The sequence below is a fragment of the Lissotriton helveticus genome, chromosome 2_1 (genome assembly GCF_964261635.1).
Source record: "Lissotriton helveticus chromosome 2_1, aLisHel1.1, whole genome shotgun sequence".
Classification (NCBI taxonomy): domain Eukaryota; kingdom Metazoa; phylum Chordata; class Amphibia; order Caudata; family Salamandridae; genus Lissotriton; species Lissotriton helveticus.
The window spans coordinates 689,851,918-689,864,147 of record NC_136059.1 but is presented as its reverse complement, the minus strand read 5'-3'; the positions used below and the strand labels follow the sequence as shown (position 1 = coordinate 689,864,147).

Genomic DNA, 12,230 nt, shown 5'->3' with positions numbered 1-12,230 from the left:
AAAGAAAACAGTGATCATTAAAATGATGGTTTTAATCTCAACCACCTGTAATTGTTCTGAGCCTCTTTCCAGGCCACCATTATTGTGCATAGCATGCCACTACAGATGGGGACAAATCTTAGGAAAATGAGGATTTATCCTGCTCCAGTAGAAAAAAATCCACCTTAAACTGCCAGGTGCTTTGCCTCGTAATGGGAATGCAAGAAACCCAGACTTGTTTTGGCCTCTGGACTCAAAGTAGTTACAGTTATTCAAGCATTCCACCAATTACATATTTTGTTTTTGGGGGGAAATTAGTACATTGTGTCCACTGATATTCAAATCCTTATTTTTGAAGGCTGTATTGATTAGTTTTGTTCAGGGGTGACCTCATGAATAAGAGCTAGATTTCTCCAATTTTATATTCACATTCTGAAATGTAATCAGTGTGAGAACATGGCCATACTGATTTTTTTATAGGATGCTTCCATTGACTTCATCTTTTTCTGCTCTGTTGTTTTGTGTGTCTACGGAAATCATCCATGGCATGTCTGCTGTATTTTGCTTACCTAGCAGATACCTAAGCTGGTTAAGCAGTTCCTGCAAACATCTCTATGAATCTCCATGAAAAGTGGAAGTCACTTGCTAGAAACTGTACTTAGCCTTTCATTCTTTTGTGGTTGATGAAATATGTAGATTGATTGGCTAGCAATAATAACTAATGTTGCTTTGAGAACCAGTTGGTGTTTGCACTAATTGCTAACCCTTGAGGGGCTGTACATTTGCTGATCTGCATGAAATACTGGAACCGACACTTTTCATTAAAAGTTCAACTTGATCTATCATTTTTAATCCTTAAATGCCTCAAATGGTGCATTTGTGTAATGCATGTGTGTAAAAACGTTCCTGCGGTGTTCTGTTTAATGCATTTCCAATTCTATATATCCACTTTTCCTTTCGTTATCACATCTTAGTTTCTGCGATCTGTTCTCAATAGCACAACTTGCCATACTGTTCTACTTTGATGCTCCGAAGTTCTAGATGTTCCCACAAAAAAATGTTTTTTCCATTTGTGTATAATGCCCAACCCCCATTAATACATCTCATCCTAGCTCGACAGCCTTAGTTCTGTTCCCACACAGGCTCAGTATATGACAGCCTTATTGCCGTCACCTGCAGGACAATAACAGTTGTTAACTACACCCTGTCGGTATGTGCCCTCGTCTTAACTACAGAGGGTAATTAACACCCGATATTGCCTGCAAGTACAGACAATAATGTTTAATAAAATATTTTGTCGCTGTCAGTAACATTTGATCAGAAATGTGTTTTCCTGTTTCGAGGAGGTAGGAAAAGCTTTTAGCATTTCATGACTCGATTTAGTAACTTCTAACCCGGCCTTTACCTCTTCAGGCATCAACAAGTTTACAAAACAGATCCGAAGCCCATACACAATAGACAACAATGAGCTTCTGGACTTCCTATCCAGGGTCCCATCGGACGTGCAAGTGGTGAGTAGAGTTACCCTGTGTTCCGAAGCGGCTGCACTGTGTCTGAACTCCGAGAGAGTGAATGTCTCGCTGTGAAAATGGCGTATTAATTGGGCACTGCTGGTTCTCCTCATTTTAAATCTGTGTGTCTGTCGTCGAAGTGTTCAGTTTCATTGCCACAGAGCTTAACGCCTTTACCATGGGACTCTACCATGGAAATTCAGAGAGGCTGGGAGAACAAGCGGTCTAATGTCATGGAGTGGATGGGACAGTCATTTTGGGTTGCACATCTGTACTGTGGTACTCCGGTGCCCGTTAGTCATGGTCACTGGCCGGAACCCAATGTTTCATGAACCATCAGGAAGCATTAGCATAACTTACTAGCCAATGGAGCGCACTTGAGTCATGGAACCTGCATTCTGCCCACTTAGAACCTGAAGCCGTAGACAGCTGTCAGCACCATTCTATTTGACCACAGACTTATAATTGAATCTCTTATGGTATGTGAATTTGGAGGGGTATATTTTTAATGTACTTGTGTATTTGATATGTTTTCTTGAATGTATTGCACAGTGTTTTGTGATGATTTTTATTAATCAGACAATAAATTCACTTATCAATATACAAAACGAAAGTAAATTACTGCTAATCTCAATGCAGACAACTTCTGATCACTATCCGTTTCATGTGACGTCAGAGTTGGGCATCACAAAAGTGTCTGAAGCAAAGGAGGTGCAATCCAATGTAGTCATTAGGGCAATGTGCCTAGAGGGACAGGAAGGATCCAGATTTGTGAGCTATTTTCATTCCTTCCTGCTGGAATCTTGCCCTGCTTTTGTTCTGGGATGCGTCACAGTGTGCTCTGAAAAAGCAAGCATTTTTATTTATTCGTTTCATAAAGAGCAAATTAGACACAAGTGTTAACAGGCAAAAACTGAATACACCAAAAATATAATTATCAACAAACATTAAACATGCAATTAGAGTGGTGGCGGAGAGAAATGATAAAATTCCATTAGTAAGTCAAGGAAACTACACACTCCCCCGTACATGTTTCATGCCTGCAACGTAACACAGCAAAAACCTATTCGCAAAAGCATTTTGCAGTATGCTAAGTTGTATTCCTTTATTACTCTTTTACGCACTCTCACCTAGCTTTGTGAATTGGACCTAAATAATTAGAAAAAATCCAAATTCAGGTAACAGTCAAATACCATTAGTGCCAATAGAAGAAGTGTGCTGTCTTTGTACTTTTAACACAAAGGAATTTGATGTTTTGAAGCTTTAAGATATGCAAAGCGCATAGAAGAGCACTCCACCTCCAGTTCGAATTAAAAAAAAATAAAAACTGGACTAATTGAAAAATATTCAAAAAACAAAAGACAGGCTTTACAGACACAAAAGGCTCTTCTTAAAACAACATCTTCAAAAGGAAAAATAAAAAAGAAACGATAAAAAACAATAAAAATATGAATGAGTGAAAATGGGTGGAATAAAGTGAAAAGCACAAATAAAAAGAACCACTTTCACTCTAAGCTTTTTCGTATTGTGCTACTTCTATGAAGAAAACATACCCATTGATGGGGATGAATACAATATTTTGATAGGAGGATCACATGCTCACAACTTTTCTGCTTACAAAAGGCCTTATTCACTGGAAAACAAAATGTAAATATACGGTCAGAGAGTTATATCTCCGCCTGAACATATTGTTATGGGGTTCATTCTATTAATAAATATTGCCAGTAGTACCAGTGGTGGCTGGCAGGGATCGGGGCAGGGGAGAGGAGGTGAGGTGGTTAAAAATAAGGAAAAAAACGTACTTTATTACTGGGTCTCTCCAGCTGGAATAGGAAAGCAGGAAGCACCCGGCTCCCAGGCTCCCCTGAGCCAATCACAACTCTGCAATGCAGGATTGTGATTGGTCTGAGCGTTATGGATCGGATCTCAGCCAGGGAATGGGGGCCTGGGCATGTTCTCCACGCAGGCTGTAATGCAGCCTGCATGGAGTACATGCAAAGTGCGCATGAATGTTTAGCTGGCCCGAGAGGGCCAGCCAAGCATTCAAGGGCAGGTTGGGCGTCCAAACCACTCCTCCCCTGCCCTGCTATGTATGCAGAGCAGCACCGCCCGCTCGCCCACAGAGCTGCGCAGCAGGGAAAAATAAAATGATAACAACAACGAGTTATTATCATTTATGATTTCTTTATTTCACTGCTGGAAGCTGAGTAGTACACTTAGAAAGTCACAGTAGGCGTACTTTTCCAGCTATACTACTGAGAACGGCATGTGAAATGTCTAATGGGGTCCAATGGGGTCCAATGCCGCCTGCGTGGAATTCTAAGAACCATGGAATTCCACGCAGAGGAAAGGGAGCCTCCTGTGCAAGTGTACATTGTTTTCTTTGCAGTGAAAACATTTTCCATAAGGAGAAAGCTCTTCCCGTACACTCCCAGCAAATCTGGGGGTGATCCATTTCCATTTGTGATCCAATCTGATTCCCACCCTGAAAGGGAAGTTAATACAGCAGAGGTCGGATCGAAGTTTGGGAATGCCCATAACTTATATTGTTGTAAGCATTCAAAAATTTCCAAGGTATATCATAATTTGAAACACCAACTTCTGATCCCTCGAAGGGCTTTACTTGTTCAGATTTCTCCGCAGTAGTAAATATATTTACACCTGGAACAAATCTCTTTGTGCATGCCTCTTATGTGTAAATGGGGTGTTTTCAACTGTAAACTTAAGTTAACAGATGAAAATACCTTTGTGAATAAGGTCCCCAAGAGTTTTCAGGAGGGAGCTGAAACTTTTATGTTCAGGGTGCATCTTATGGGGGAGGTGATAACTCTCTCCATGTGAAGACGTACCATCCACAAGGGATGCAACTGGTAATTCAAAATACCTCTAAAATTCAGTTTATCCTAATATAAATATGTATATATGAGTATTTTTCTTAAATGAAGTACAACTTGGAATCGATGTAGCATTTCTAAGTAGGATATATGTGATATAGATGAGCTGCTGCATTCTCACCTGGTACCAAAAATGCAGACATTTTGGGTTTGCAGTGAATTATGTGTTGCAGTAATCCCAGATGCTGCAAATGAGGTCACAGGCAACTGCCTTTTGATTCAACAATACCGTAGATCTAATTTTTCAGGAAGAGTTTTGAGCGGGTTAAATCTCAGTTTTAAGTATTTGATGCACTTACCGAGCTTCTTAGCCCTGTATGTGTTGTCCCGTTTACAGATGCCGTGCTGAGCTGCAAACCTGAAAAAACCCATCCAATGGTCGTTCGTCAAAGCCCAATATATTGGAGTGCCATCCACATAAGCAAAAAAGCTGATGGCATCTGCCCTCAGCATTTAAATCTGTGATAAACTAATTCCATCAGTTAAGAACACGGTTAGCAAAATGCACTTGAATGACCTCAGATGTTACTGTCACAGATGGGTCCTAAACTCAGCCAGAATAACATTATAGGCAAGTGCCATTCAAACCTAAACAAAACTGCTGTGAAGCAGCATGATCTGGCAAATGTGCCAATTATTTGTAAATGTGACTCCATTGCTCTTACACATCTCTGCTTCAAGCCATAATTAAACACAACCACAACTTTGCTACAATGTGACTGGAGTGCCCTCTGAAACTCACCTATGACACGCAATGAACTCTAGACAAGCCACAGAATACGGCTAAACTCCATAGAGCATGAAAACAAACAGAGATGCCTCTTTCACGACCACCCACACGTGATTCGCCGCGCCTTCATGAATGTGAAGTGCTATACAAATGCTACGACACAGTTCTATCACAGTGCCATCGTGTTGTGTTGGTCGAAGGTCTCAGGGCTGCTAATAGACCATTACAAACAGAACCTGGGAGCTGTGACAAGAGAGACCACAATCCAGTAGGTGGATCGAAGCCAGGACTACATTACATCAGGAAGGAGTTCCCATGAATCTGGGAGAAGTGTGTTGTTGATTTAGACGTTGGCACAAGCCGCAGGTCTGAAAATGCTTTAAATCTAGATCCTATAATCAAGTCTAAAACTTTGAGAATGCTTTTGTCGAACTAGTTTCAACCTAAGCCTCCACTGTGAAGGCATGCACTGTGCACTCTAATGCATTTATTTCAATGGTAGTAATTGAAGGATTAAGGACTCGTCAAAGAGGTAATTAAGGGGGATGACTGATTCCACATAATTGGTTTTGCACAGAGGATAAAGTGTTCTTACTGTACACTGTAGACATATTACAAGTCACAGATTAAGTTTGTGGCCATGTAGATGCTTAGGGTCAATAGGCATGCCCGTTTATAAGTTCAAGGACTTCCAATGTGATGTACAATATCCTTTTTACAAAGGGACAAAAGGTCTTCTCTATCCATGCACTCAGATTATGAAGCAACATTCATGTATTCATCACTACCACAAAAACTGTGATCCATTTCAGGTAATATCTGAAGTCACACCTCTTTCAAAAATGCTACATGATGATACAGTAACAAAAACCAGCTCCTTCTCAATCTGACTGGATACTTGCCTTTGACCAAGTCCTTTAAGATAGATTCAAGCTATACAAATGCAACATACACACATACATACATAATCATATTGACATACAACTGGCAGGGAGTATATTTTTCCTTATAATGCATAGTCACTTTCTAATCCCACCTTTGCTCAGCAGGGTTCCAGTTGTTGACATTAAACTTGCTCTGACAGAAGATGTTTTCTGCATTGAGATTTGCAAATTGAACGCATAATAATAATAAGGTGTAAAACGATATGCAACCTTTGGCATGTTGCAATCAAATATTGAAAGAAAACATTTCAAATTGTTTTGATTTTATAAATATTCGTGTCTCACATATATGCAGATTCAGGGAAATCATACAGTGAAGCAGAAACATTTACTTACAAATCTCAGAAGGACAGCAGTGTAGTTCTCAGTTGTAATTATTTTTTATAGGGTGGCCTGGTGTGTTCCATGGCTTGAATTTCACTAGAAAACATCACGCAGTTGTCAAGTATTTCCTTAGGAGTTATTGGCTATGAACTTCCAGAAACATTTCATGAAAAAATTATCTGAAATGGAAGTAATGACTTAACTTTAATTGTGGGAGTCACAAAGAAGCGATGCCCTTATAGGCATACGTCTAGTTTGGACAGATTTCTTATCTGATTTACAGGCACTGCATAATTTAAAAATGGAAAGAAAGAAAGATGTGTAGAATACTAAAATGTTCGTAGGTCCGAATGCTTAAAAGTTGTCCATTCTTAATTCCACACCTTTCCTCTTTCTTCAACCACCCCACACATCCTGTCCCTTTATCGCACTCTTGCGGGTTCTTTTTCAGCCCTGGTTTCTCACTTTATCACTGGTGTTCTCTCTTTCTCTTCCTTTCCTCATTTCTGATTCGAGTCAAAGTCAATGATGAAAGATAAGTCTAGAACACAGAGGTGAGATCGGTGCCCACCACCTGCACAAAATAAGCATGGTGTCAGAGACATCTCTAATTGTCATAGATTCCCTGGCATTCATGTGTATTCCCTAACCCTCCTTTCTCATAATGTCCATACCAAGAAACAAGTATAAGCCTTGGGTAAGGCTAAGCATGGAATTCTACATGTACTTTTTTAGTTCGGACAATTATTTTAGATGTAGTTTAAGTGTTAGAACTGGTGTAGGCCATTTCCCAGAATTGTAGCAGCACTTACGCCTTGGTGTTCCAGGCATGCGTTTAGAAGAACATGAGGGGGAAAGTACAGCAACTGGAGAAAAATACCCCCTGGTTATGATTGCGGGTATAAACACTGTTTGATTGTCCAACCCCCTGGTATTCTCCTTGGGGCATCCGCTTACCGCTTGCGGTGTCAGAGATACAGATCACTATCCCTATTGGGTAGAATCTGCACAGTTGTGACAACGCACATATTTGCCTACCCTGCACCTGTGAATCAGGATGCTCCATGCAGACTTACCAACATGTTTAAGTGGCAATTAAATATGGACCATGAGCGATGCGTTTAATATTCTATGACCATTCTTGCAGCAAGACCTGAGATATTTGAACTAACTTATAGGGTTAATAAAATGCGTTAGGCAAAAATATCAATTAATATTAAGCACCTGGAAACCTTCTCGTTTATAGTGTGTTTGGATGCTCTAGTTGGGGCTCCTCTAGAGTCCCACAAGGCTAGTATGTGATGGGGAACCACTAAGACCCTAGCAAGTTCCATCCGCATACATCTCTATCATAGTCTCCTATTCCCAATCTGACCTCAGGAAACCAAACATTTTTAATTAACCTGGCCGTGGATGAGACTGCCTACCTGTACCAGTCCTCCTAATGCATTTTGTCTTATGCAGTCTTCAGTAGTGTTCATCCTCACAGTTATACACACTCACCCACATCCTGATCTTCTCCCTGCTTTTAGCCGCGCCCCCACTGAAGTCAGAGAGCTAGGACTCCTCCTTACGTACCTGTTTACTCGTCAACTCTCAAAACCCATTAAATTTTTTTTTTAATGGTCTGTTCATTTCCATTTGCTTCTACTCTCTTCTGTGTATCACTCAGAGGCCATGCACATGATTTGGCCAGTACACATCCATTCAGCTCTTTTATTTAAAGACTGTGCTTATGCTTGCCCAAGCCACATCACTTGTCGCGTCATACATCCAGTATCCAACAACGGGTCTGTGCAACCAGTGAGTGTTCAAGAAGAGAGAGCGAGGCAGGAAGAAACAGAGAAGAACCCATCAATACATGTGCCACCCCCTGCACTTCTGAATTAGAAAGGAATGATCAAATACATAAATCTCACACAATCGAAATTACCAGACTGGTAATGCAATCCTTTCCCTAGGACGTACATTATGGGAAAAATGTGAAGCCCTTGTTAACTGGCTTGAACAGAAATATGCCTGGTATTGGCAACCGCCTTAAAATAATATATCTTGAAATTGTAAAAGTAATAACCTGCAGCATGTTCTCATTGGAAGAACTGGCAAGGTCATGCTACAGCCTTGCCAGTATGACAATCTCAATGTGCAGATGAACAAAGAACTCTCAAGAGAACCTCTCTATGTTCAGTACCACATCAAGGATCAGGAAAAGCCTAAACAGATGAAACTCATGTATGCTCTCAAACAAAAGAGAAAACGGAAAATGGCGCATCTATGTTTGTGTGGTCATCTGCTGTTGTTCAGTACAACTAGATGTACGGCACATCTAATAGTAGGTATCCATTGTCATTGTTATCCATTGTCCTTTCTCTCTGAATTTGAGACCATATGCAATCAGTTCTTCAAATAAAGTTAAACAGATATACAAATCATTGAAAATGAAATATCTGAAGATACCTGGCCTTTTTTCTTTTAAGAGAATCTACAGCTCAGAGGGACAATCACTATTGTGAGTTTCTTCTGACGAACCACACCAGATAAGTGTCTGAATAAAGGGAAAATGTCTGGGGATGCTTGTCTGTGGGAAATTGTGTTATTCATTTGGTAAAGGCGATCCCTACCTACTTAATAAACATTATCCATTTAGAACAAAATACAGTTCTAGGAGAAGCTCTGCTCACCCTCGTAGCTATGGCACAAGTAACTCTCAGAAAATTATGAACTAAATTCAAGCATTAGCTACAATTTCAAAGTTAAGAATATAACACCACAATATTCCTAAACCAATCAAACAAACAAAGAGAACATTTAGTGAGTAAAAAGACACTAAAGATCGTAAAATAGGATAAGAGGAACCAGAAATAAGTATTTAAAGCATTTTAACCACTTGGCTGCTAAGGGGTGTGCATGTAGGTCCATTGACTTTCCATTGAAATCAATGGAAACTCCATGACGAGTTACCCTTGTCATTAGCACTGAAGGGGTTAAGGAACAACAGAAATAAAAGCAGCATTAACTACAACAGTTCACAGTTGAATGAGAACTTGGAGTGATTTCAGGTCAACCGTGTTAGAACTAGGGGTCTCTAGTTGGCAGAGGTAGGCACCACTGTCCAAATAGGGACCCTTGCTTCTAGTCAGGGTAAGAAGGATACACTCTTTAGATAACCCCTGCTCACCCCCTTGGTAGCTTGGCATGACCCAAGCTACAAAGCTTGGCTCGTGCCAAGGCTTATCAAAGGCAATGTGCAAAGTATTTGTACCAACACTCACAGTAACACAGTAAAAACACCACAAACTGACTCCACAACAGCTTAGAAAAATAAAGGTATTTTAATCTAAACTACACAAGACCAAAATGACAAAAATCCAACATACACAGTTCAAGAATATGGTTTCAAAAGAGTTCTTAAGGTTGCGTTAAAATAATCCACAGTTGTGTTATGTTTTATCCAAGAGTACCTTTAGATGCGACAAAATTTCCAAGTGAAAGCTGTTGCAGTGAAAAGCAAGCAATTCGTCACTCCTGAGACCCTGGGCAGGCGGTGCGACAACCTCGCTGGACGCAGCGGGCGTGTTGCGGTGACTCCGTTCTGTATGGGGAGGGATGCGATACCTTGCATGGATTCCGGTGCACAGGTTTCTGTGGAAGCGGCTCGTAAATGGTACGATGTGACGATCTTCGGGGCGGGGACAATCTCCGGTGCGGCGATGATGCGCGGTTCAGCGTCTATCTTCTCCTCTCGTGGCCCCTCGATGCGATGGCTCTGCGATGACTCTCGCAGCGATGTGATGCTGTCCGCAAGCAAGCAGTGCGACGATCTCACCTAGTGACGACAGGCTCTGTGACGATACTCGCAGTGATGGTAATCTTCCCGCACCGGACTGGTGCGTCCCGCAAGAGAAGGATGCGCGACTCTGGCAGCGACAATAGGTGCTGCGACGATCTCGGCCTTCGCGGTGGCAGGAATTTCCTCGCACTGACGGGGATGCGCTCCGCAAGCGAGCGATGTGTTAAAACTTGCAGAAAGTCTTTAAAATCTTGGTTTCCAGCTTCCCAACACAGGTACAACTTCCAGCGGCACCACAACTGGCCCAAACACTCTAGGAAGGACAGAACTCTCTCAGCAGAGTTTGGGGAAGCTGGGGCTGAAGTCCTTTTGTTCCTGGGACTTCTTAACAGGGAGCCAGCTCTTCTCAGGCCCTTGGAGATTCCTTCAAGCAAGGGGACACAGCACAAAGCAAAGTCTTTCACCTCTCCTTGGTAGCAAAGCAACTGCAGGTCAGTCCAGCACAGCAACAGCAGGACAGTCTTCCTTCTTCAGTCTTCCAGCTTTCTCCTTGGCAGAGGTTCCTTCTTGATTCCAGGATGATCTAATTTTCTGTAGTCTGGGGTCCTGTACTTATACCCCTAAAAGTCTTTGTTCCCTTTGTGCAGGAGGGTTCTGAGCCCGGTCTGAACCACTTCTGGGTGTTCCTTGGCTTTTCCTTTCCTTTCAGAGTGAGGGGCAGGGTCATCAGCCGCCCAGCAGGAGGTGGAGCCAGCATTGTGGAAGGCAGGCACAGCCCTATTCAGGTCCAGGTGCTACCCCTCCCACTACTCAAGATGCAGAGGCAGTCATTCAGCCTACGGCTGACTCATCCAGCCTCCTGGGGGCTCCCCAGCCCCTGTCACTCTCAAACCAGACAGTCAATTCCCAAACAGGCCAAGGCACACAGAAAGGTCAGACAAGAGAAGAGCCACTTTCTAAAAGTGCTGTTCTCAAACACAGGATTTAAAATACACCTTTCCTAAAAGATGTGTTATTAGATTCTGAGTTCAGGGACGTTTATGTCCTACCTTGCTCCTATGGGAAGATATGCTGGTAGCCACTGTAGCCAGCATTCCCCATGATAGCCTATGGGCAAGGTAGCCTTACAATAGTGAAAAACGAAAATGACTGTCATTCACTACCAGAGCATGTCACCTGCACTAGGACATGCTCTACCTTTCACATACACGGCACCCTGCCCAAGGGAGTACCTTGGGCATTCCATAGGAGTGACCAATGTGCACATAAAGGGAAGGGTTAGGCCTGGTCAGTGGGGACACTGACCAGGAGGACATGGCAGTTCACAGACTGCACACAGACACTGCGGTGGCAGGCCTGAGACACCATTTTAGGGCTACTCATGTGGGTGGCACAATTAGTGCTGCAAGCCCACTAGTAGCATTTGTACCACCAGCCCTGGCACACTCAGTGCACTTTACTAGGGACTTATTGGTGATACAAATATGCCAATCATGGATAACCAATTACAATAACAATTTACACAGTGAGCACTTTCACTTTGACACTGATCAGCAGTGGCAAAATGCCCAAAGCATCTAAACCAGCAAAAACGAAATCCAGCACAGCGTCAAAAATACAGGAGGCAGAGGCAAAAAGACTGGGGAAACCACGCCAAAGATGCCAGGTCTAACAAACCGCAATAGAGCGTACAATGGATACACCAAGCGAGTAATCCTGGTCAAAGATTTACCTTAGGGCTAATCTCTGAAATGGAGATCAGAATCTTCTAGGGCTGTGGCCATAGAGGGTCCTTCTAAGTCAGACATGTCGTTGTTGAGTTCCCGCTGAAGCCACTGGTTCTGAACCAAAAGCTGTGAGTGGGACAAAGCCAGATCTCATGGCTACAGAGGGTGCTTTGCTGGTCAAATAGATTTGCCATCTTTCCCCAGTCCAAGGTTTTGCCTTCAGAATCGCTCACATTTTGGAAGTCAAAATTCTCCAGTGGAGCAAGGTTGGAATCTGTAGCTGGGCAGGTCCCCAAGCTGCCTGCCCTGGTGATGTCCTGCTGATCTGTTT

General features: G+C 42.4%; 2 protein-coding genes across 5 annotated transcripts in view; one reads left to right on the top strand and one right to left on the bottom strand.

Moving 5' to 3' along the window:
- The window catches only part of MCTP1 (multiple C2 and transmembrane domain containing 1), a 2,466,151-nt gene that overhangs the window by 2,445,920 nt on the left and 8,001 nt on the right, over nucleotides 1-12,230 (top strand). For all 3 annotated transcript variants that reach the window (XM_078675397.1, XM_078675396.1, XM_078675394.1), the window contains one exon: nucleotides 1,393-1,490. In XM_078675397.1, coding sequence (XP_078531523.1) covers nucleotides 1,393-1,490 — 98 coding nt within the window. The remainder of the gene's footprint in view (nucleotides 1-1,392; nucleotides 1,491-12,230) is intronic.
- The window catches only part of SLF1 (SMC5/6 complex localization factor 1), a 786,836-nt gene continuing 776,738 nt past the window's right edge, over nucleotides 2,133-12,230 (bottom strand). The window contains exons 18-19 of one of the 2 annotated variants that reach the window (XR_013607070.1): nucleotides 6,395-6,561; nucleotides 2,206-2,331 (exon numbers count right to left, since the gene is read on the bottom strand). Coding sequence is in view for 1 of the 2 variants with exons in the window: in XM_078675393.1 (XP_078531519.1) it covers nucleotides 2,273-2,331 (59 nt within the window). In the remaining variant the exon portion in view is untranslated. Of the gene's footprint in view, nucleotides 2,332-6,394; nucleotides 6,562-12,230 lie in introns of both variants that reach the window. The other variant, XM_078675393.1, reaches the window with a different exon arrangement.